The sequence below is a fragment of the Bos grunniens genome, chromosome 6 (assembly GCF_055505025.1).
Source record: "Bos grunniens cultivar Pamir isolate PY7600 chromosome 6, Bosgru_T2T1.0, whole genome shotgun sequence".
In the NCBI taxonomy this organism is placed as follows: Eukaryota; Metazoa; Chordata; class Mammalia; order Artiodactyla; family Bovidae; genus Bos; species Bos grunniens.
This window is the reverse complement of record NC_141170.1, coordinates 74,312,017-74,339,084: the sequence shown is the minus strand read 5'-3', so window position 1 is coordinate 74,339,084 and position 27,068 is coordinate 74,312,017. Positions and strand designations below refer to the sequence as shown.

Sequence of the window (27,068 nt, the reverse complement as noted above, 5' to 3'; positions counted from 1 at the left end):
AGTGGATCATTAAGCCTCTCTTTAAAATTAGAGAGACATCTCCACAAGGGCCATTTCTCTTTTTTATTGAGCAATGTATGCTCTGAGCCATGTTAATTAGTAAACTCTGAGATAAGATACAGAAAAATCAGCTATCTGTATGGACAAAATTAATGAAAATGAAATAAAAATAAACATAGTTGCTGGATTTAATAACACCAAATCTATAAAATAGCAAATATGTCTTAGTCAAAAAAAATGCATAATTTATGAGTAAATGTTAATGCATGTAGAAAGCAACAGAAGCTTTAGCTTAAAGTCAAATATCTGAACAAATATCAACGATGATTAAAAGAGGTAAAGTACCCACCCTCAAAAATTTATGTACTGCATTCTCAACTTTTCTTGACTATTAGAAAGCTTGAAAGTATACCACTGATGCTATGTTAGAGCACCATGCAAAAAGATCTCAATTATTTGTAAAAGGAATGCCAGTTAAGTACCCAATGCCCATAGAAGTTTACCTTTAATATAGCCTACATTTTAAAACTTTAGTTTCAAAGGCTCTTTTGTTAGTTTCATCACTATCAATTAGAAACTATTTTGCATAAATACAATGAGGAGTAAGACAACAAATGAAGTACTACATTACAAAATGTGATCCAATATAATTTAACAGAAGTATGAATCAAATAGTATTTTAAGTAATTGGAAGGAGACCTTAAATCCCTAACTCTTTCTACATAATTTTATTTATTTTTGTGCTTTTGGTCAGTTATCATTTTTTTTTTTTTTACAATGTTGTCTTACTTTCTGCTGTACAGCAAAGTGAATCAGTTATAATATATGCATGCTGTTGCTGCTGCTAGGTCGCTTCAGTCAGGTCCAACTCTGTGTGACCCCACAGACGGCAGCCCACCAGTCTCTCCCATCCCTGGGGTTCTCCAGGCAAGAACACTGGAGTGGGTTGCCATTTCCTTCTCCAATGCATGAAAGTGAAAACTGAAAGTGAAGTCGCTTAGTTGTATCCGACTCGTAGTGACCCCATGAACTGTAGCCTCCCAGGCTCCTCCATCCATAGGATTTTCTAGGCAAGAGTACTGGAGTGGGCTGCCATTGCCTTCTCCATAATATACATATATCCGCTCTTTTTAAGATTCTTTTCCAATACAGGTTATTACAGAGTACTGAGTTCCCTGTGCTATTCAGTAGGACATTATTAGTTACCTATTTTATATATAGTAGTGTGTATATGTCAATCCCAATCTCCCAATCTATCCCTTCCTGTAGTTTTAAATTACTTGTGAATATCAATCAGTGATAGCATTCCTGAATGAAAAGTCCCATTCCAGTAAGTGGCACAGTAATGTTTAATTAATGAATTCATGATAGAAGAATTAAGCCTTGGCCTTTACAAATAGAATATTACCAAAGTTACAGCATTTAAAAAAAGAGGACAGGAAAGCAGCAACTGAATACCAGTTTTTCCTCTTTTCCATACCCTCATATAACCTGTGTGCATCTTCATTACCTTTCCTCTTTCCCCACAATCCCATCAATCCTTTCTCCTACTTTAACTGGACCTGCCAGGCCCTGGGTCTGATGGTCACTTACTCATCTTGCCAGCCAGTCAGTGCTTGGCCATAGTGCATTTCAATGGTCTCAGGTTTTCAACTAGTACTATCTCCCATAACCAGCTTCAAAATATATGACTGGATGAGTAAACCCTTCTCTATAAACTTCTATAAAAATCGTTCATTATCCCTTAAACACGCGGGGCTTCAAAGTGTTTTCCCTCATAGAGTATGATGCACCACTGCAAGGGAAGTTCCCCCTCCCACTGGGGTCAATCCAGGGAGGCTATGAGAGTGCTCCTTCAACTTCTAAGATGAAGCTGACTCATGCCAGGAGATAACATGATTTCCCAGCAAGAGATCCTATAGCTTTAGCCGAACGAAAAACATAATTAGTGGATGATGAAGTAGCACTGTGGCTCTTAGTTTTGATTCTGAATTACAAGCTGGAGATATCCCAAGGTAAACCAAAGCCCTGGAAACTCCAGTGGCCTCAACATTATACATACACAACTGCTGCTAAATCACTCTTTTTAGAAAGACAAAATTCCTCTAAATATTCTAGGATTTACAAGAACATGAAAAGCAATAGCTTAAAAAACAGAACAAAACAACAATTAATTCTATTCCATGGGCTTAAACTGTTGAAGAGTCTACAAAATGTACCGTGTACAGAACCGGCACCAGACTGAACCTAAATTTCTAGTATACTAGTATTAACAGAGAAAAGAAGAGCTCAAATATGAAGTTAAGGTGGGCCCCATCAAAGTTAACTCAAAACAGAATGAAGAGAACTACATGAAAAGACAAACATGGTAAACCTTGCTGTATTTACTCCAAGATAAATAAAATCACCATTTTAAAATTAAAAGCAGATACACAAAGTACCCATGATTTCAAGAAAAATTAAACCATTTGCATGGAAGATGCACTAACTCCACTTTATTATAGAAACGTTTAAGAAACAACTATTTTTATACACATCAACTGACAAAGAATGAAGTAAAAAAATACTACAGAGAATGAGTACTTTTCAGTCAACAAATCACCTTCAAAATTATATACTAAATTTATCACTTAAAATTTCAAAAGTTCCCCCCCAAATTCTGAATGCAAATAAAGTAACAGAAAATATTTTAACATGTTCTAGTTGCAGCATTCAACATAATAAAGCTAGGATCAGACTTTTTTTAAAGTCATGTTCACAGTTTTTGATTTGATTAACTCTAAACCTGACCCCCCCCCACCACCAATCAATCTCCTGTTAATTTATACTCCACTAGGCTCATGCAATGGCAACCCACTCCAGTACTCTTGCCTGTAAACTCCCATGAACGGAGGAGCCTGGTAGGCTGCAGTCCATGGGGTCGCAAAGAATTGGACAGGACTGACCGACTTCACTTTCACTTTCACGCACTGGAGAAGAAAATGGCAACCCACTCCAGTGTTCTTGCCTGGAGAACCCCAGGGACAGGGGAGCCTGGTGGACTGCCGTCTATGGGGTCGCACAGAGTCGGACACGACTGAAGCGACTTAGCAGCAGCAGCAGCAGGCTCATGCAAAGATGGGCTTGACAAAGGACAGAAATGGTATGGACCTAACAGAAACAGAAGATATTAAGAAGAGGTGGAAAGAATACACAGAAGAACTGTACAAAAAAGATCTTCACGGCCAAGATAATCACGGTGTGATCATTTACCTAGAGCCAGACATCCTGGAATGTGAAGTCAAATGGGCCTTGGAAAGCACCACTACGAACAAAGCTAGTGGAGGTGATGGAATTCCAGTTGAGCTATTTCAAATCCTGAAAGATGATGCTGTGAAAGTGCTGCACTCAATATGCCAGCAAATTTGGAAAACTCAGCAGTGGCCACAGGACTGGAAAAGGTCAGTGTTCATTCCAATCCCAAAGAAAGGCAATGCCAAAGAATGCTCAAACTACCACACAATTGTACTCATCTCACACGCTAGGAAAGTAATGCTCAAAATTCTCCAAGCCAGGCTTTAGCAATACATGAACTATAACTTCCAGATGTTCAAGCAGGTTTTAGAAAAGGCAGAGGAACCAGAGATCAAATTGCCAACATCCGCTGGATCATCGAAAAAGCAAGACAGTTCCAGTAAAACATCTATTTCTGCTTATTGACCATGCCAAAGCCTTTGATTGTGTGGATCATAATGAACTGTGGAAAATTCTGAAAGAGATGGGAATATCAGACCACCTGACCTGCCTCTTGAGAAATCTATATGCAGGTCAGGAAGCAACAGTTAGAAATGGACATGGAGCAACAGAGTGGTTCCAAATAGGAAAAGGAGTACGTCAAGGCTGTATATTGTCACCCTGCATATTTAACTTCTATGCAGAGTACATCATGAGAAACGCTGGGCTGGAAGAAGCACAAGTTGGAATCAAGATTGCTGGGAGAAATATCAATAACCTCAGATAAGCAGATGACACCCCCCCTTATGGGAGAAAGCAAAGAAGAACCAGAGCCTCTTGATGAAAGTAAGAGAGGAGAGTGAAAAAGTTAGATCATGGTATCTGGTCCCATCACTTCATGGCAAATAAGATGGGGAAACAATGGAAACAGTGAGAGACTTTCATTTTGGGGGGCTCCAAAATCACTGCAGATGGTGACTGCAGCCATGAAATTTAAAAACGCTTGCTTCTTGGAAGAAAAGCTATGACCAACCTAGGCAGAATATTAAAAAGCAGAGACATTACTTTGCTGACCAAGGTCCATCTGGTCAAAACCATGGTTTCTCCAGTAGTCATGTATGCATGTGAGAGTTGAACTATAAAGAAAGCTGAGTGCCAAAGAATAGATGCTTTTGAACTGCGGTGGGGAAGAAGACTCTTGAGAGTCCCTTGGACTGCAAGGAGATCCAACCAGTCAATCCTAAAGGAGAAGGACTGATGCTTAAAGTGAAACTCCAATACTTTGGCCACCTGGTGCAAAGAACTGACTCATTGGAAAAGACCCTGATGCTGAGAATGATTAAAGGCAGGAGAAGGGGATGACAGAGGATGAGATGGTTGGATGCCATCGCCAACTCGATGGACATGAGTCTGAGCAAACTTCGGGAGTTACTGATGGACAGGGAAGCCTGGCATGCTGCAGTCCATTGGGTTGCAAGGAGCAGGATACGACTGAGCAACTGAGCAAAAATTCTGGGGAGAAGCCAAGGAACTGAAGAAAAAAGTACTTTGTGCCAAGTGATTTAATCAAGAGAAAGACATTTGGCCACCTTCCTCACCCTAAGCAACCTTCCATTTGCTAAGGAAGAATTTCCCAGGGACATGGTAGTAGTACCTGTCAAAAGATATGCAGAACTCTACACAAATACATTTCCTTCTATTTACTTTGGAAACACAGATAACTACGTAGCATACAATTCAGACCACAATCACCTGTAACTTATTCCTTGAATTATAATTCAATACAATTTGATATCTCACAGACAAATCTTTCAGTATCAATGCAATGTTTATAGAGAACATTTCAATGTTACCTTTCTTCCAATTGCTCCATTCTGTTTTTTTGGAGGTGGAGGCTCAAAGATGCGTTGTTGCTGCTGAGGTGGGAGTGTGGAGTATAATGGAATGATTTTGATGTCACCGACTTCAGGGCCCAAATCATCAACCTCACGCTTTATTCTCTTACAGGCTTCATCAATTTCCTACAAAATAAAAGTTTAAGTGTGCAAACAGAATGAATACACACTGAAACATTTTAAGGATTTACCATAATCCTAGTTCTATGCATCTTATTTTAGTTATCACAATTAATTCAGCAGATTTCATTGGGATTTCAGAAATAATCCAAGAAACTTTGATTTCTCTAGTCACATAAACACACAATTGCCTTATTGACATTCCATACCCTTTTTTCTTAAGAGTCAATGTCCTAATTAATTCTCAACAAATTGTACTAAAATTGAAATTTCTCACCCAGGAATATTTAACTGTACTCATAACCTTTTCAATTTTCACAATCTACAGGAAATTGATGTGCAAGATATTTTAAATAAGCCAATTAGGCTTTAATGTCACGTATCACTAATGCAATTATATGGAAGATTTGCTTCATTGTGCCTAATGAGAACACACACCTCTACAGTATCAACATAGATATTTAAGAACTAGGTTAACCCAAATATCTTAAAGCCTCTTCAAAAATTTCCCTAATACACAAAACAATTCCAACACATTTGCATTCAATTTCAGGTTTCAAGAGAGGACACAATGAATACTGGGAGGGTGTGAGAGACAGAGAGGTAGGTGAAGGCTCTAGGGGATGAGAAAGGGACTTTAACATGGGAAGGGAGCTATATTTAAAATTTTACAGAAGCTTTAATTCAGTTAAACTCAGAAGTACGCTAAATGATTTGGCAGTATGGCCAGTATCAATCAGAAGTTACCCTTATTGACAAATTATCCTTTATTCAAAAGACAGAACAATTTTTAAAAATTTACCAAGAAAACTTATTATATATTATAATCAAGCTAGAATAATTTTCCTTAAAATGATTTAACTAAAATGCAACTTTGTTTCCGTGTTAAAAGAATATATGTAAGAACAAAAACAGATTTTAAACCAATTTAAAACATACCAGCTTTCTGGAGTATTGATAAGGTCTTAAAAACTGTGACAAAGAAAATTACTAAAGATCTTATATACCAATTTCCTTTGAGGTATACAATTTCCAAAAGAAATGAAAGTTTGCTATTCATTGAAAAAAAAGAAAAAAGAAAGAAATATTTTTACCCAAAAATTGCTTTCAAATGCTGTATCTAGATTAGAATGCCCCCTGCTGGTATACAAAAACAAAATTAGATCTTAAAAAAAAAACACACAATATAAACCCCAAACTATATATATATATATATACACACATACATACACATAGTTCTTAAAAACATATATATATATCTTGTATAGGAAAACTGATGCCAAATTCAGAATATTTTTCAATTCTGTTAATTCAGAAGTCACCAAATACCAGATTTTATATAGAAAGTTAAAAGCCCCAAATTGTGCATTTGCAGACTCTAGAAATTTTAACAAGATTATTCCAAATTTATTTGAAACTATCTGCTAAGCATGTATGGAGCTGAAACAAAATCACTACTGCATGTGATATAATGACAACGCTAAAGAGTGAGGAAAAAAAAATCCCACAGTTTGTTTTTATGTAGACAAAGTTCTAAACATTATTTTTTTAAACTTGGCAACAAAATTTTCCCTAAATTTAACTGAACTTTCAGAATCAACATTGACAGTTCTGAAAGACCAGAAAGCTCATTGACATTCATCAGCACAATGCAATCTTCTGCTTAGTCATGAACTGAGACAAAAGTTCAAGAGTTTCTGAATTAAGCAAGACTTTCAGCTCCAAAAGCATCAATATATATATTAGCAAATTAATTTAGACACTACTAAAGAATCTAAACTCCTACATGTTGAAAAGACTAATTTCACTCAATGAAATTAAAGATGAAAGAATGTATTGCTTAAAGAATGAAGAGTTCAACATCTTCAAGTATTTACTTAAAACAATTCATATTTTAATTACAATCAGTGTTACCAAACTTGGTAGCACAGCTCCTCTAGGGAGTTCTACTAGGAACACCTGGTTTAACAGATTAACAACAACGAAAAAAATCAACATTCACGTTTTCCAAACCTTCACTAATTAAAACTGGTCTTTCCCCTCCCAAATTAATTCAAGGGACTATAGAAACACTATTGTTTACATGGTTAAAATGGTAATATGGTTGTCATTTTTAAGTTCTGAGATAGATAAATTTTATGGGTACTATTCAAATTTATGGAGATGGGGTACAGAACTCCCAAAATCTATCACTTAACTGACCAAATAAAAATAACAGGCTCACAGACATGAGGAAAACAGTAGAATTGCTACTTTCTCCTCAAAGGTCTTCAAATTCCTCAAGACTAGCTAGTCGTATAAAAGAAACTTAAAAATTCAACAGGATACACGAGATAATTGGAGCTTATTCCTTTCCGTTCCCCAGCTGTGGGAGAGCTGCCAAAGTATCAGCCACAGAAATTCAACTCACAGAAAAGCATTTCAGGTCCCCAACAGAAGGCCATCTGATATTTCTTATAGAATTCTAATGTGCTTGACTATCTAAACATGATGATTATTTTGAACAGCCGTTTAAAAAAAACATGCTACTCATTCTGGAGAAAATGAGAAACTAGGGACCAGACACCAAAGAACAAAATGAACACAAATGCCTCAACACTGCAAAATATTAAAAAATTCTTCCATTCAAAATGCATACACAGACTAATAGAGAGGTTTATCTGTAAAAGTTAATTTGCAACACACTGTATTTCCCAAAAGAACAAGTATGATACTTTACTGGGAATGTTTGCAAACTGGGGGAGTGTATCTACATCTAATGGGTAAAGGCCAGAGACACAATAAGCACCCTACTACGCATGGGGTTCCCACAGCAAAGAATTAATCAGCCTACAACATAAATAAGGACTTCCCTGGTGGCTCAGACGGTTAAGCCTCTGTCTACAATGCGGGAGACCTGGGTTCAATCCCTGGGTCAGGAAGATCCCCTGGAGAAGGAAATGGCAATCCACTCTAGTACTATTGCCTGGAAAATCCCAGGGACCGAGGAGCCTGGTAGGCTACAGTCCAAGGGGTTGCAAAGAGTCGGACACGACTGAGCAACTTCACTTCACAACATAAATAGTGCTGGAAAAAACAGAAATAGTACTGGAAAAAAAATTCAAGGATAAAAAAATTACTAAACAATTATAGTTCTTAATGCAACCATATTTAATTAAATATTATATATCAAGCATCCCTGTAGAATTTGAACACTAGTTACAGTTCACATTCTCCTGGAGGTTAGGCGGTCACACAGCAGACCACTGATTTTGATTATGTTAAAGAACTAGGGCAATTTCTCACTATATTATTTAGGGTGGTGTCACTAATGTACCACGGGCATTAAAATAGCTAAAACATTCACCTGGAACAGTGACTTTTAACCTAAGGGAACAGAAAAATGGCCTTTAGAGCTTGTTAAGGATGCAGAGAAGGCAATGGTACCCCACTCCAGTACTCTTGCCTGGAAAACCCCATGGATGGAGGACCCTGGTAGGCTCCAGTCCATGGGACTGCTGACATGACTGAGCAGTTTCACTTTCACTTTTCACTTTCATGCATTGGGAAAGGAAATGAATGGCAACCCACTCCAGTGTTCTTGCCTGGAGAATCCCAGGGATGGGGGAGCCTGGTGGGCTGCCGCCTATGGGGTCGCACACAGTTGGACACGACTGAAGCGACTTAGCAGCAGCAGCAGCAAGGATGCAGATTCTTACAGTATTTCATCTGTAAATTTCATCTGTTTCAGCAAGCCTGAAACAGGGCCAAGAACTTGCTTTAACAAATTCCCCTACCAAGGCAGGCAATCCACTGACCACACTTGAGAAAAAAATGTTCTAGAGCAGGGATCAGATTTCTTACTATAAAGGGCCAAAATTTTTTAGGCTTTGCATCCATATACCACCTCTGAAGCACATTCTTTGTTTTCATGTAAACCCTTAAAATATGTAAAAACAGTTCTTAACTAGCAGACCACACAAAAACTAAAACAAGGCGGTCAAACACATGTAACTAAATTAATTAAACTTCTATAAAATTAAATTTTAGTTCCTCCTCTCACTAGCTGCAATGCAAATATTCAAGTCCATTATATTGTTGTGGCTACAAAAACCAGTAGTGTGGCATCTGGTTTCATCACTTCATGGCAAATAGATGGGGAAACCATGAAAACAGTGACAGACTTTATTTTGGGGGACTCCAAAATCACTGCAGATGGTGACTATAGCCATGAAATTAAAAAATGCTTGCTCCTTGGAAGAAAAGCTATGACAAACCTAGACAGCATACTAAAAAGCAGAGACATTACTTTGCTGACAAAGGTCCATCTAGTCAAAGCTATGGTTTTTCCACTAGTCATGTATGGATGTGAGAGTTGGGAGTATAAAGAAAGCTGAGTGCCAAAGAATTGATGCTTTTGAACTGTGGTGTTGGAGAAGACTCTTAAGAGTCCCTTGGACTGCAAGGAGATCAAACGAGTCAATCCTAAAGGAAATCAATCCTCAATTTTCACTGGAAGGGCTGATGCTGAAGCTCCAACTTTGGCCTCCTGATACGAAGAGGAGCTAAGTCATTGGAAAAGACCCTAATGCTTGCAAAAGACTTGAGAGCAGGAGAGGGGGGCAACAGAGGATGAGATGGTTGGATGGCATCATTGACTCAATGGACATGAGTTTGAGCAAACTCAGGGAGATAGTAAAGGACAGAGAAGACTGGTGTGCTGCATTCCAATGGGTTGCAAAGAATCAGACATGATTGAACAACTGAACAGCAACAACTATATTGAACACTATAGATATAAAAACATTTCCAGATGTAAAGGAAGTTCTAATGGAGTAGCACTGTTCTAGACACCTACTCAGAACACACTCTTAGATCAGACCCTACACCTGACCTAGCAAATAAAAATCTGCAAGATTTCCAAATGACTGGCATGTATATTAGTTTGAGAAGGACACTGTAGAAAATTCACAAAGCCTATTACAACAAATGACAAACTTTCAGAAAACCTCTAAAAGAATTTATTTCACCCAGATAACTCACTGAGCTTACTTAAGCCATCAAGAATTTCATAGCACACCTGTAAACATCCTGATAGAAATGAGTTTAGAAAATGCTGCATGTGAGAGTAAAATTCCTATTTTAAAAATGATGTAAAGTCTAAAGAATTTCAGTGATTCCTTCCAATTCTCAATAGACACATGCAAGAAGACAAAAACAAAACACAAACACTTGTTTTGATGGTAGATGGGCACCTGAGTTACCCAAATTCCCTTACAAACTAAATTACTGCCTAGAGTAACCAGATTTCATTCATGCCTCAGCAGAATGGCAAATTAGCACAAAACCACTTGCCACTCAGGTCTCTCCAAAGTTGAGATTAAAACTGCTAAATCTTAAAATTCTAAAAGCATTTAATATTCTCAGGATATCAACTAGAACACAAAGACTAACGGCATAAAAGGGTATATTCCTAGAGTACATAGATAAAGGGAGTTATATACTTCACATATAAATACAATCATGCTGAAGAAAAACTTTATAGACATTGGGATGAGAAATACATGGTTAATATATGTTGGGTTCTTAAGTTTTAAATTGTTGTCTAATAGAAATAATATAAATAAGGAAGCAAATAATGACAATACCTCTTGACCAGTTAAGAAAAGTAGCAGATCTCCTTCTTCCTCTTCACACATATGAATTTGGATCACGGTTCGAATTGCCGCTTCAAGATAATCTCTCTCTGGTTCGGGAGTATAAAAGATCTCAACAGGATGTGTACGCCCAGGAATGGTTAAGAGAGGACAGTTATCAAAGTAAATCTGGAATTTTCCTGCATCCAGAGTAGCACTCATAACTATAACCTGAAAAGAAAACAGTAAATTATTTGAAGCTGTCTTCAAAGATTGTAAAGAGACGAGTAATGTTTACTGCTCCATATATATATCAACTACGGTGTCTCTAGTGGCTCAGAGAGTAAAGAATCGGCCTGCAATGCAGGAGATTGTGGTTCTGTCCCTGGGTCAGTAAGATCCCCTGGAGAAAAGAAGGGCTACCCACTCCAGTGTTGTTTCCTGGAGAATTCCAAGGACAGAGGAGCAAGGCGGGCTAGTCTATGGGGTCACAAACAGTCAAGACATGACTAAGCAACTAACACTTTCACTCTTCATAAATAAACTACCATATGTTTTCATGAAGCAACACCTTAACAACCAAAGTTTATAAAATTACACAAAAGGAATTGATATAAGACATCAATATGTAATATGATTGCTACTATGCTATTAAAAAAAAATGACAACCTTGCACACAGGGAAAAATAAAGAAAGCAAAAAATAAAATAAAATAAATCAGTGGTACAAATATTTCTCCATTCTTCCAAATCATCTTTACTAAGCATAAGTTCTTCAGAAAATTTTCTAAAACAGAGGTTTTCTATACTACCAAAAAAGCCACAGCAACAAAAGGTTGTTCAGGTGCCGGCTGCATGACTGTGTGGTCATCCTCTCTTTATTTAAATTACACATGACAAAACCCATTAAATAGAAAGCTCTCCCATTAAATTTTTCTACTTTGAGTTCCTCCCTCGAAATTTCAATAGCTCATAATGTTGAACCAGTAATAGTACTCATAGTTATTCAAATATATTCTTTAAAGTATACATTTAATTTTATAGTCAAACAAACTCAGTATCAATTCTTTTAAGACCCAGAATCTTTCTCCCCAGTGTACAAACCTCTGTAACACATACAATAACACTCAATACTAAGTTCCAATGAACTGCACACATACAATGCAAAAAGGGAACTTCAGAAAATTTGGGAGACAACAATGTCCACACAGTCAGTCAGTTTTAAGCCCTTATCAATACAGTAACACTGGCCAGGGTTTAAATGGTACAACGGATGGCAGGCGGGGGTGGGAGAGGGAAGAACCAAGACCCTAGGTTAAGGGAAGGCATTTCTGAGGAGCAGTATGTTCTGGATACAGTTATTCCACTCTCCAGCATTATGAGTTAGAATGAGTGAGTTTGTGTTAGGACAAGAACAGAGATTTGATCCTTAATGAAGGTATCCCCTGTACTGAATAAAAGGCAGGGTGAGCACAAGGTTTAAAAACACCATGACATAAAATCATTTAAAATGAAACAAAAAACTGGATGGACTATATAATGAAATGATTATAAACATATTACTAAGAAGAAGTATATTTAAAATCTAAAACAAAGACAGCAAGAAAAATTAAAAAGAAAGTATAAACCACTGCTGGTACTCTCCATATTTGCTTTTATAGGTGATTATTTTTGTAGTTGTAGTGATCAGCATGTACTCCCTTTTAAATATATATATATATATTCACATATAGGATTTTTAAAGAACCAAATAAACTAATTCACCTTTAAATCTGATCTCTGTCTAACAACCTCCTTCAGAACACCCATGAGAATATCTGTAGCCAATGTCCTTTCATGAGCCTCATCAAGAATTATTACACCATAACGCTCCAAGAGAGGGTCATTCATTGCTTCACGAAGTAGCATCCCATCAGTCATATACCTATATTGACAAATAACATGTTGGTTATTTAGTGCGTTTAAAGTTTAAGACATAAATATGAAATGCAAAGACATCAGATAAATATAAATTAACCCTTGTTCAAATGTTATTATTTCATAATCAATTACAAAATTAAGCTTCCATAAAAACGTTTTATTGAATGTATCAAACAAGTTATACATTATCAAATTCTGTCAAATGAGACTGTAATACCAAAATGCACTGAGAAACAATGTTAATCTGATGACAGAATTAAACACATTTCACACAAATGCCAAAGTGAAAATGGTCACTTAAATAAATTTCTTAAAAACAAAATAAAATTTAAAATATTCAACTTGCAAAAACAAAACCAAGAAACCATTTTAAATTGCTTTATCACATTACAGCACTAAACTTGTTATTTCTTTAAAACTTCACTAACTTCCCACTTAAGCTAATAGGTTCAAAAGGGCTGAGACAGCATGAGTCTACCATCTTTTTTTCCTCAGTCCCATCTAATTCAATAAAATGATGGTAAAGAATCAGAAAAAGGAATACATGCATGAAATGAGGAGCAACATTACGCTGTGGAAATGCTGATGAATTACGGAAAGACAAGGCATACAGCATTATCTGTATCAATGAACCAAAGAGGAAAACTAGGTTTAGGGATGGTTTGAGAGAATCCAGGCACTCAGATGAAAGGTGGTGTGAGGAATAATTTGTATGGGTCAGTGAATCTCCTGTCTGTTCCCTTCTGGCTGCTACTGTCACTAATACAAAACATCCTGCATTTGGCACTTGGACAAAATGAAGTCTGCTTGCAAATGCTGAAGTCACAGGCCATTCAGTTAAATACAAATCCATGGTTTTATTTACATAATTAAAACAAGTATAAAAATCTGAAGTCATCATTTATGACTTCACTATTCTGGCTCTATTTTTCACAAATTAATCTAATCTTTCAAGGACCAACTTTGTATTTTTAGCCAAAACCATCTGTTGAAGCACCAAGTTCAACAAAATGACAGTGTACAACCCAAGTGAAGCCTTCTCTTTATTCTGCCTAAACTTAGTTGTAGATTAAGACTTTTAGCAAAGAAATACATCTTTACTTGATATATTTTATGCTTCTTTCTTCTTTGGTCCTATTTTAAAAAGGAAACAATCACATTCTTGACACTGGCACAGCACTACCTGCAAAATTATTTTATATGAAGACCATGAAAGCAAAAACAGAGCCAATTAAACTATGACTCAATGCCTTAACCACAGTGCATGAATCAGCTACTCTAGTCTCTAGATGTTTTGAAATATCTTGATCTATGAGGACACTTGGTAATTTCTCCTGCCTGCAGGTATTACTGACACAAGCTCGGCAGTCCTTTTGCACATTATCTCAGTAGCAAAACATTAATACAGTTTCATCTACTTGTGGATAATTTCCTTAGTTTCAACAATACTCTTTTGCTTTGCAAGGCAAAAAACATGGATTGGTCACTCTTTGAACAATATCTGCTTAAACACTATCAAATTTATACCCTGTTGCTCAGTTTCCAAGCCTACTCAATTCAACACAGAATTTTAGTGTAGTTATTTTTGAAAATACTGTAATTAACGAACTCAACATATGTAGTTCCAGAAATATGTATTACTTATGTGAAGTGACGATATGTACAGCTAGATCAACTTCAATCACTGACAACCATCTAACTTCCACCTGTAATACCCTCAAAAGACTGTAAAATGCATTCTGTTACATATTAAATTGTGATTAAAAAGTCACTAAGTATCAAACTTTCACTTGAAAACCCCTTTAAAAAACAATACCCCTTTATTTTGATCTTTCCTCAACAAGCTTCAGACCACCACAATGTGATGATGGCATCTAAAAGCCGAGCTGACCCAAATACTCATTCTTTATTTTTCTGAGAAGAAGGTAACGATTACAAATGGCAGCTTACAGTTATAATTAATGAACTATTATTTGCTCTTTATTAACAATTATGCATTATCACCTGTACCAAGTTAAATGGTCAACTAAACCCAAATCCTCAGACTTCCAGATTCTAGAATCCAATCAGAATTAACATAGTTAAACTTGCTGCTTTCCCAGGGAGTATTAGCAGTTAACTTTTCCAGGGCTTTAAAATCAGTGGAATAGCCTGCTAAGACTAGGCATCAGTATACCAATTCGTAATCCCAGGCCCCTCAGACACTGACATACTCTCCTCAAAGTCCCACGACTTCCCTGGTGGTCCAAAGATTGAGAATTCGCCTGCCAATGCAGGAAACACAAGTTTGATTTCTGGTCCGGGAAGATTCCAACATGCCCAGGGGCAAATAAACCCAAGCACAACTAGTGAGCCTGTGCTCCAGAGCCGCAAACCTGCAACTACTGAAGCCTGAACACCCTAGAGCCCTTAATCCACAACGAGAAGCAGCTGCAATGAGAAGCCAGAGCACCGCAACAAAGAGTAGCTTAGCCCTCACTCACAACTAGAGAGAAAGCTCTCGTGCACAACGAAGAAAAATTTTAAACAAGCCCAGAAAAAAAACGTAGAAAGCTATCACCTGATGATTTGCTAGATATATGAAACCCCTTCCCCAAAAACCAAAGTAACCTGACAAAAAAGGCAGAACCAGGTTCTGATAGCCCTACAAAGACCCTAACTATTTTCTTTTACCTAGATCAAGTTTTACTACCTTCCACAGTAGCAATTAAATATTTACCCAGACTCAGGGGTGAGCCATAAAAATAGGGTGTCACAATAATAAGCTGTAATTACATAATTTTGAAGTTTTAGTAATGGACTAGTAACCAAAATTTCCCAGGGCAGCCAAACTCTACATTTTACTGGGTATCCTATTATCCACAATGTTTCTCTAACTGTCTTGGGAAAATACTAGCTTAAAAAGTCATCAGTATCATCTAGGAACTTGTTAGAAATACAGAACTGGCTTCATTTGGGATCTACTTGATCAAAAAATTTGCATAGATAGCAACCTGTGTTTGCTTTCACGTTTTCACATTTTGATGCTTGCTAAGCTGCGGAAAAGTGTTAGTCACTCAGTCGTGACACTCTGTGACCCCATTAACAACTGCACACCAGGCTCTCCCATCCATGGATTTCTCTAGGCAAGAAGCCATTCCCTTTTCCAGGGGACCTTCCTGACCCAGGTATCCAACCCGAGTTTCCTGCACTGCAGGCAGATTCTTTACCATCTGACTTATTACCTGCTGTTTATTTTTTATTTACTTAAGACTACAGAAATGAAGTTAGACAAAAAGCAAATTCGAGCAATTTTTTATTCAAGTACAAAATGGGTTGTAAAGCTGCAAAGACAACTTGCAACATCAACAATGTGTTTCACTCAGAACCACTGAAGAACATATAATGCAGTAGTGGTTCAAGTAGTTTTGCACAGGAGACAAAGCCTTGAAGACGAGGAGCACAGTGGCCGGCCATCGGAAGTTGACAACGACCAAATGAGAGTAATCACTGAAGCTGATCCTCTCATAACTACACGAGAAGCTGTCGAAGAACTCAACTACGACCATTCTATGGTCGTTCAGCATTTGAAGCAAACTGGAAAGGTTTGCTGAAAAAGCTCAGTAAATGGGTACCTCATGAGCTGACCACAAATCAAAAAAATTGTTCTGAAGTGTTGTCTTCTCTTATTCTATGCAACAACAGTGAACCATTTCTCAATCGTATTGTGACATGCAACAAAAAGTGGATTTTATACTACAACCACCAATGACTAGCTCAGTGGTTAGACCAAGAAGCAGCTTCAAAGCGCTGAAATTTCCCAAAGCCAAATTTGTACCAAAAAAGGTCATGGCCACTGTTTGGTCTCTGCCCATCTGATCCACTACAGCCTTCATGGAATCCTGAGATACCATTACGTCTGAGAAGTATGCTTGGCAACTCAAAATGAGATGCACTGAAAACTGCAATGCCTGCAACTATTAGTCAACAGAAAAGGCTAAATTCTTTGCCACAACGCACGACTGCACGCACGTTGCACAACCAACACTTCAAAAGTTGAACAAATTGGTCTATGAAGTCTTGCCTCATCCGCCATATTCACCTAACCTCTCACCAACCAACCAGTACTTCTTCAAGCATCTCGACAACTCTTTGCAGGGAAAATGCTCCCACAGCAGGGAGGCAAAAAGTGCCTTCCAAGAGTTGAAGCATGGATTTTTTTTTATACTACAGGAATAAACAAACTTACTTCTCGTGGGCAAAAATTTATTAATAAAGATGTGTTTGAGCCTAGTTGCAATGACTTAAACTTCATTGTCTGAAACTGCAATGGTATTTTTAAAATTATTATTTTTTCCACTCATGATCTTTTAAATTGAGGTATAGTCAATTTAGGGCTTCCCTCAGAGCTCATCACTTCATAGCAAATAGATGAGGAAACAGTGGAAACAGTGGCTGACTTTATTTTTGGGGGCTCCAAAATCACTGCAGATGGTGATTGCAGCCATGAAATTAAAAGACACTTACTCCTCGGAAGGAAAGTTATAATCAACCTAGACAGCATATTAAAAAGCAGAGACATTACTTTCTCAACAAAGGTCTGTCTAGTCAAGGCTATGGTTTTTCCAGTAGTCATATATGGATGTGAGAGTTGGAGTATAAAGAAAGCCGAGCACAGGAGAATGGATGCTTTTGAACTGTGGTGTTGGAGAAGACTCTTGAGAGTCCCTTGGACTGCAAGGACATCCAACCAGTCCACCCTAAAGGAGATCAGTCCTGGGTATTCATTGGAAGGACTGATGTTGAAGCTGAAATTCCAGTATTTTGGCCACCTGATGCACAGAGCTGACTCATTTGAAAAGACCCCGATGTTGGGAAAGATTGAAGGCAGGAGGAGATGGGAACGACAGAGGATGAGATGGTTAGATGGCATCACTGACTCAATGGACATGCGTTTGGGTAATCTCCGGGAGTTGGTGATGGACAGGGAGGCCTGGCATGCTGCGGTTCATAGGGTCTCAAAGAGTCAGACACGACTGAGTGACTGAACTGAACTGAACTACAGGAGCTGAGATGGTAAAAGCATCTGCCTGCACTGCAGAAGACCCAGGTTCAATCCCTGGATCGGGAAGATCTCCTGAAGAAGGAAATACTTTCCCACTCCAGTATTCTTGCCTGGAGAATCTCATAAACAGAGGAGCCTTGCAGGCTACAGTCCATGGGATCGCAAAGAGTCAGACACGAATGAGAGACTGACAGACACATAGCTGATTTATAATGTTATGTTTATTTCTGCTGCATAGTAAAGAGATTCACTTACATATATTTTTAAAATATATATTCTCCATTATGGTTTACCACAGGATACTGAACATAGTTCTCTGTGTTATACAGTAGGACCTTGTTTAAGATATGCATTTTAAAACAGCACCATAAAAATGACTGTCAACCAGGTAGCAATATGTCTGGAAAGCTGACAGAAGCATCTTAGATTCCAAAAAGAAATACAAATGGCTCATAAGTACATGTAAAGATGCTCAATTTCATATAAAAGATAAATGCAAATTAAAATCATACTGAGATTTCACTTTTTAACTTACAATATAGACAAAGATAAACATGTTCCACAACAAAGTGTTGGCAAGGCCATAGAAACAGATACTCATTTGCTCATCCCTTAGTCAGAGTAGCTAAAATATGGCAACAGCTAATAAAATTCCAACTCACCCTCTGACCCAACCAGTTTCATTTTTAAGAAACTCATTTCACAGATATACTCACCTGAACACGTGTGAAAAAATGCGTGTACAAGATTATAAGAGAATACTAAGGACACCAACTGATTTTAATAAAAGAAGCTGTAAATTCTGAATGTCCATCTAAGGAATTAAACTATTCTGTCATTAAAATGAATGAAAAAACTTTACACTGTTCTAGAACAATCTCCAGGGAAAATATAAGTGAAATTAGCAGCCATATGTCTTGAACCAGCCCTACTATTAAAGCTGAAGTTTAATATGTTCTGAAAATCCTAGTTGTGTGCTGCTATTCCAATCCTGTTAGGGTTTTGGTTACCTTTCAAAGTATAGGCTTTATTCTGGCATGACTAACATGCAGATAAATCAAAACTGTTTCTAGAGGATCCAAAATTCGTTCAGCATGACCAAAAGAAATTCCTGGTATCTATTTCACAGATCTAGTAAAACCTAAGTAATTAGATTTACTACCTTACAAATACTTACACATAAATGATTCTATGGAGCTGAAGAATGAGAGAGAAATAACAGCATATACAGTGATTCAGGACATATGCTTTTTGCGAGACAAACCTTGGTCAAGTCCCTGCTTTCTTACTGGTGTTCTAAGTTCAACTTCCTCTAATACTCCATTTGAAAAATAAGAATATGGTGGCTATCGTTCAAATTAAATAAAACAATATATATAAACCACCTAAATGCACCAACTGTCTGGCACTTGGTAAGTATTCAATATAGCAGAACTGCACACTACACTCTTAACTAACCTAATGAATGAATCCTTGGGAAAATCAATCTTACTCTACAAACATATTAGAATATAACCACACTTCTGTCCCTACCAACTAGGCCAATATCATCTTATGTTACACAGTGATAACCTTTTAGGGTAGAAAAGAGTTGTATGTATGTATCCTAAGTTATATGCTTCAGAAAAGCTTGAAAAAGATAAATCACAAAAAAACCATCAAATGTGAGATAACTATAGAAGAGTGAAAAAGGAATTCCAGAAGACTGAACTCTTAAAATTCAAGAAAAGCAACACCTGTGTATTTTGCAAGTGCCTCAGTTTAATCTCACTTTAACAACTAGACATTTTACTAAGTAATAGAACTACAAAGGGCTCATATTCAAGGAAATGGTGTTGGTTCTACACTAAGAGATTGATAAATGAATGTGTTAAGTTTTAGGTTAAAATAAAATGTTAAAAGTTCACATAAAATTTCTATTTACCATTAAGTTTTTAGACTAATCCATTACAATCCAGTTAAGTGACGTCTCTATTAAAGAAAAGCTACCTACGATAAAACGCCTACACAAACAGGTTTGTGTGTGGTAATTTCTTCTAACTTATAATGGATCAAGACTTCTGAAAGAGACCATGACCAAAAGTAGTACTTAATGCAATTTTCTACATGTAACTTACTTTTTGTTCAAAGCCCCTATCAGCAGAATACTTCTCTGAATGACAACAGTAAGGAACAAATGACAAAGCTAAAACAGCTTGCATTTATCAGGGATAATATTAGAAGACAAAACCATACATAGTGATTTTATAAAATATTGTTCTTTTCACCACCAAATATGATGAGTCTAAATACCCTACCCATCCTTCACAATATCAACACTATGAAATGGTTGCTGCTGCTGCTGATCTAAGTCGCTTCAGTCGTGTCCAACTCTGTGCGACCCCATAGATGGCAGCCCACGAGCCTCCGCCGTTCCCTGGGATTCTCCAGGCAAGAACACTGGAGTGGGTTGCCATTTCCTTCTCCAATGCATGAAAGTGAAAACTGAAAGGGAAGTCGCTCAGTCGTGTTCGACTCTTAGAGACCCCACGGACTGCAGCCTACCAGGCTCCTCCGTCCATGGGATTTTCCAGGCAAGAGTACTGGAGTGGGGTGCCAATGCCTTCTCTGATGAAATGGTTGATCATCCCCCAAAAAGCCAACAATTTTTAAACGTGTTTAGAGTGAAAGCTATTATACTTACTGAACAGCTACTGATAAAACTCATCAAATGACCTTCATCCATCAAAACAACTGTTTTCTTGTGTCAATTAGTACTTCCATATGACATGGGTACAAAGAGTTGATCATGTATTTTAAGTATATATACAAATCAGTTTAAAAAATAAAGTTTTTTTTACCTCTTTCAGAGGGCTTCCCTGGTGGCTCAGACGGAAAAGAATCTGCCTGCCACGTGGGAGACCTGGGTTCAATCCCTGGATTGGGAAGATCCCTAAAGAAGGGAATGGCAATCCACTCCAGTATTCTTTTGCCTGGAGAATCTCATGGACAGAGCCTGGTGGACTACAGTCCATGGGGTCACAAAGAGCTGGACACGACTGAGCAACTAACACACCTCTTTCAAGTGATCTGGCTATTTCCGGACTCACCTCTAACTTACACAGCTCACATACAATTCCCTAGCACAATCTAGGTTTACATTACTGTGTAGAAAAATAAAGGTGGCAGCATCCAATCCGATTCGAAAGTGTAAGAAACTGCTGTGTTCCAATAGCAAAGACATCCATTAATAAATAATGGTGAATAAGAATGAAATCAATTACTGAGCTTTTTCTTTCAATGTCCAACATTTGTTTAATGGACTATTAGATTGTTAGAACGTAAATTCTTATTAAAATTTTGAGTTATTTCTTTAGGCCTAGAGTGCCATGAAAAACTCCTGACATTAAGCATGCTATAAACCAAAGCAGCATGAGAACGTCTACTCTACTTAAAATCCAACTTATCCACCTAGTTAACTTGCCTATCTAGGTCTCGCCATCCTTCTCAGCTCAAATGAAGTACTTCCTCTTTTGTGAAATCATCTATACAATTCATGTGACATTCAAACTACCTTAATTGCTTCACAGCATACCTCCTCTATCAAGTCAGGAAAGAGTCAACGACACTGACATAGCTCCTTAATAAACATAATGCTCCTTTCATTTGTAAAGGAATAAAGATTTATATAGGTTGAAGTTTAATTTGACATTCTCAGCAAAAGCATTACCCCTTATGAATAACACTAATCTTACTATAGCCACAACACTATGTAGCATTACATTGGCTACAATGAGTACAAACCATCAAATGTGAACAGTCATATGGAAAGGTGCCATATGGTATTCTGAATAATGTGGAATCTAAAATGTTTTAATGCAATTCCAACACTTAAAAAAAGCCAAACAGAAAACATCACACCTTATTTATCAAATACATAGCCTCCTAGTTATTAACTTACATGCTGAAGATCAGCAGCCTAAGCATACAGCTTTATTTTGGCAAACAGCCAAAATACATTTGGTATGTGTTTCAGAATTAGAGATCTAATCAAGCTAAAGAAACACCTAAGAAATTAACAAGAAATAAGGAAACGATATGGCAACCCACTCTACTATCCTTGCCTGGAAAATCCCATGGACAGAGGAGCCTGGCAGGCTATACAGTTCATGGGGTTGCAAAGCGTCAGACACAACTGAGCCACTGAGCATACAAGGAAATTAAATCATTTTTTCAAAATATACTGCTTATTCCTCACATTTTCATAACTTTTGAAGGAAATGATCTCTTATCTTTACAACAGAATTTACAGAAAGCTAGGATGGACGTGTATGTTCTTAGTATTTTCTTAAAAGGTGTTGGCACTATAAACAAAGAGAAACTTCTATAACTAATCCCTTGCAAGTGCTTTAAATACAAAGGTCAAATGTAATACTATATGTAGACCTTTAGGAAATCAAGTTAGCTTTGTATGAATTTAAAGTCAACAGACTTTTTTTCTAAGGTGACAACTGATTTTTTTAGTTTCTATGACAGGAACTGCTGAAGTGGTAAATAACCACATTTATTCTTTACACCTACTCCTTTCTGAAGATCCAGTAAAACTATTTTCCCCTAATTCAGAGATGCACTTGAATTAGAACAAAGCCCACCATACAACAGATGCTCAATAAATTAGTTTATAATTGATGGTTATATAATAATCTCTAAAGACCAGATTTGTTTCCACATCTTACCTTCAACCCTAAAAGAATATTTGGATTCATTCATTCATTTCATATTGACAAGTAATATCAATGTTTAATTCATTGTAATTCAAATTGTAATTGTAATTCACATTGTAATTCAAATACTGTATTAAAAGGGACTTCATTAAACTAGCTTTATAAGTCCATTTTAAATTAACCAGGTTAACTGGTTAATAAAATACAACAATTTCTCACAGTGAAAATCTACCACCACTATCAGCAGCAGCAAGAGAAGAAACGTTGACTTAGCACTTGCTGTGTTACAGGTATTATTCTAAGGGACACACAAAAATTACATATTTGATTTGAGAACAATCCTAAGATGTAGCTGTTATTGTCAGCTCCATCTTCTGAAAAAGCCGTAAGCTCAAGGAGGTTAATTAACGTGGACAAAGTCACAGCCAGTAAGTGGCAGAACTAGGACACAACTAGGCACTATGATCCTAGAGTCTGTGCTCTACAATCTGTTTCCTTTTGATTCTTTTCTCAAGTTTTTAGAACAAGACTGCCTTGTAGAAATTCACTCTGGAAACTCTAAGTAGTCATGCAGCTGGTCCTTCAAACTGTTTCCTGAGGTCCCAAAGAATCTGCTATGGCAATGGCTGGTAAATCCCCCCCAAGTAGCAACCTTAGAGGTTCTGTTATACTAGGCTCTTGTATTTGTTATGTACTTTTAGGTTCTCTTTCATCTTCTCACCTCGATTGCCTTTTGGAAATTAAAAAATTCCCCAAGTTTCTGAACCATGTTCTGTGAAATAGTACTTCTTTAGTTGGTTTGTTCAAAACATCTCTCCCTTAGGTTTTACAAAGGGTTTATCATATCTTAAAACCCAGGCTGTTTATTTTCCCCATCACTCAATTAGATCTAGACTATGTCCTATCTTAATTGTTCCTGATTTCCAGCAGCTTGTCCTTAAGTTATATAAAAGATAAACATCTCAAGATGCTTACCTACTCTTACAGAGCTAACAGCATGTGTCCTCCAAGAAAGAGCTGCAACACTTTCTGCTTCATACACATTATCCCAGATTGAGTTCCTAGCCTTCTGACAATTTCCAAAACTGAAATGAAACTGATACTTAAAAGCAAACAATTCAGAATAAAAGGCAAATTATATACACCAAATCAACCTATCACTGTACCTTCTCCACCAAGGCAAGTTTAAACAATCAGGGAAAATGTCTTTCTGTGAAAACTCTACCCTTTCCACAATTATGTTCACTGATAGTGTTCACTGATAGTGTACACTGTAGTGACAAATTTTCACACTCCTCTGCTGCCCTTTCCATGTCACTTTTTTTTAAAAAAAGGATCCACGCACAAGTATACAGATACAAACTCCCTTCCCAATGGGTTTATGTTCCAATCAGGTTAAGAAAAAGAATCAAACCTATCTTTGATTATCCATACTGTCTATAAACCTGTCCTGAACCATCTCAAAACTGTTCTGCCTTAGAAATGCTGACTTACACAAATCAGTGTAAGTAACATGAAGACTACAGTGCCTTCAAGCAAAAAGTATGCTTTTTTTTCCATTCAGAAAAAAAGGGTTTTTATTTTTTATTTTTTTTTCCCCGCCTGGATGAGAAGTTCCAGGCATTTGGGGTGTGCTCCTGCTGCTGCACAGTGAATTGGACTGATGCCACTCCAAAAAGGGTTTTTAAAAATGGTGTTCCATGTGCCTAAAGTCTGTACCCCTATTGCTACTCCTGGCAAACCATTACTTTTACTTCAGTTCTTGACTGAAATTCTGCCTTCTCTTTTCCAACCTCAAGTGAATTCTCAAATCATGCTTTCAAATACACTTCAAAATTCTTTCAAAGCCTAATCACAATTTGAAATTTTATATTTACTGTGTATTTGCTTAATGTGGACGGGGCCAGTTTTACTTTTACTACTATACTTAGCACTGCCCAACACACAGAAGGTACTCAGTTATTAGCTGACTGAATGAATGACTAAGCATTACTTGCGTAAGTTAAAGTTACTAGGTTCCCTCGGTATCACGATCTCTCAGTAATTTTATAGTTTGAGGAAAAAACAAATAGGAAGCATATCACCAAAAATAATAGTGAAATTAGCTACCAAAATAATAATGTAAATATTAAATATTTTAACCACCTCATTGAGGTACCCCCCCGCCCCAATAACTTCCATTCCAAGATGGCCAAAGGAACATACGTACATTGCAAAAGCAATACTTTAGGAGAAAAAAAAGATGGGAGCAGGCAAACACACAGCAAATTATAAAAACCATTTAGCAGTGGTGGTTTTGAAAAGTAACTTGCCTACTGGGACTGGATAGCTATTTAAGGCTAGTTTAACACAGTGTACACAAATTTACACTAGATCCAATCCTAAGTAGAGCAATATTAAGACCTATAATGTAGACACTTATTTGTCCCAAACACTGGAGAAACTATCTTTGGACCATTAGCGTATAAAGATGAAGCTAAAGTAGTCCCAAGCAAATTAATTAGTAAACCAGCATTTATGTAGTGTACACAATGAATCAGGAAGGATATGGTTAAATTCTCAGCTCCTCAAGCAGAATCTTTATGAGTTAGTCCTCATCACCATCCTTCTACAGTGAAGATTAAAGGCTTCTTCTGGCTACAAAGTAGATACATAGGCATTTTATATCTACACATGAAAACAGTTAATGTAGGGCTCAATGGAGGGCTCAAATAGTCATCTGATACTTGTCTGATGTATTCACTCTTCCTACCCAATTAACTACATAACTAATTCTAAGTTAAAGCTTTAGCTATTTTGAACATCTGGGTTCTCAAGAAACAAGTTGATGGATGACTACACAAAATATATCTAGGGATTCATAAGACACTGCACTTAATAAAGCACTCCCATTAGTTAAAACTACCACTCACTCCATACTAATAGGATGTGATATCACTTAAAGACAATACTAGGTTACCTTCTAGCTCTTCAGAAGATTCCAGAAGAAATTCCAATAAGCTTACCCTATAAGAATTAAGGTTTCTTTTTAAATTTAAATAAAGCCTCTAGAAACCATTCCGTAAAAAACATCACAATGCCAAAGACAGAGCTCTCAAATCTGTTGTCATTCTTTCCCTATTAACTGAACTAAAATCTTTCCCAAGCACGCATCTTTTGAAAGCCTACCACTTCCTATTATAAACATTTATACATTTTGCCCTAATATTGCATGTAACTTTCTCATCTCCCAATTCCTAAATTCTGCTCTCCCTGCTCAACTATGGCTTACTTAAAAAAAAATTCAACACACAGTAAATCAAATGTCATATTGTTTCTCCTAAAGGTGAGCAAAATCTGCACTTTATTATCCTCAATTCCTTGACATTATCTAATCTTAAAGTAATAAAAAATAAGTTTAGATTTTAGGTAACACTTTTGTCAATTATACTGTATTTACAACTGATAAATACCATGACTGTCACTAAAAATTTATTCAGTAAAGATTAAGGTCTAAGTCAAAAACACACCTCATAAAGTCATAAAGACAAGCTGACTGAAGTAAACACTTAAGTTCAATTACTATTAACAACTAATTAATAAAGCAATTAATTGGAAATTATAATAAAATAATAAATCAAAGAAACTGAGATGAAATCTTAAAGGTAACAAGGTTTTGATTATGGAAAAAAATTTTAAGTTGTGATAGCACAGTTACATTTAGAGACATCTTATTTTTGAGACAGATGCACTGAAATATTTACAGATCAAAAGTATATGATGCCTAGGATTTGCTTCTTATTTTGGGGGACACAGAAATGGGTTGAGATATGGATGAAATAAGATGAGTCAACTCTGAAGATGCAAGACAAATAAATATAAGTTTATTACAGCATTATTCTATTTTTACATACATTTGAAGTTTTCTGTAAAATACATAGCTTCCCCTGTAACGCTGTATCAAAGTCTGCCATCAAAGACTCCTGTCACTGTCTATGTAACATCTTACCCACCACTGTCTTCTAAAAACAACCTCAGGGGGAAGACTGTATCAAGACAAAGAACTCATTTTAAAAAAATGAATGAACTGTCATACACATACACACGGAATGAACAAAAGATTTTCAAAAGAATTACCATCAGGCAACAAACATCACACTATTTATGCTGAATGCAAGTGTGAAGATGAAGATGAGAAATCAGGGAAGTTAAAGTATTAGAAAGAAGCTCAATATGGTTGTCAATCATATTAGAAAGAAGTTCAATACGGTATAACGAAGAGGTTTTTGAGGAGACTCTAATAAGAGTGTATTACAAAAGATTGCTCCTTTTAGTTCAAAACACATCCATAGTAACACCAGTGTAATTAGTATCAAAAGCCCTCTACCCCAAATAAATCATATCCCTTCCCATACATCCTTCTTTCTACAAATATTTTTCCTTTACTAAGATATATCATCTACCTTTCTGTCATATTGAAATGATACACTTCACCTAAGATATAGCACCAAGTAACTAAAATCTGACCTATGAACTTCAGTGTCTACTGAACAGCTATATATATTACTAACAAAAAAAAA

At 36.7% G+C, this 27,068-nt stretch overlaps 1 protein-coding gene across 6 annotated transcripts in view; it reads right to left on the bottom strand.

Moving 5' to 3' along the window:
- The window catches only part of DHX15 (DEAH-box helicase 15), a 53,930-nt gene that overhangs the window by 14,226 nt on the left and 12,636 nt on the right, over positions 1–27,068 (bottom strand). For all 6 annotated transcript variants that reach the window (XR_015165526.1, XR_015165525.1, XR_015165527.1 and 3 more), the window contains exons 4-6: positions 12,607–12,766; positions 10,856–11,074; positions 5,067–5,234 (exon numbers count right to left, since the gene is read on the bottom strand). Coding sequence is in view for 2 of the 6 variants with exons in the window: in XM_086406252.1 (XP_086262378.1) it covers positions 5,067–5,234; positions 10,856–11,074; positions 12,607–12,766 (547 nt within the window). In the remaining 4 variants the exon portion in view is untranslated. The remainder of the gene's footprint in view (positions 1–5,066; positions 5,235–10,855; positions 11,075–12,606; positions 12,767–27,068) is intronic.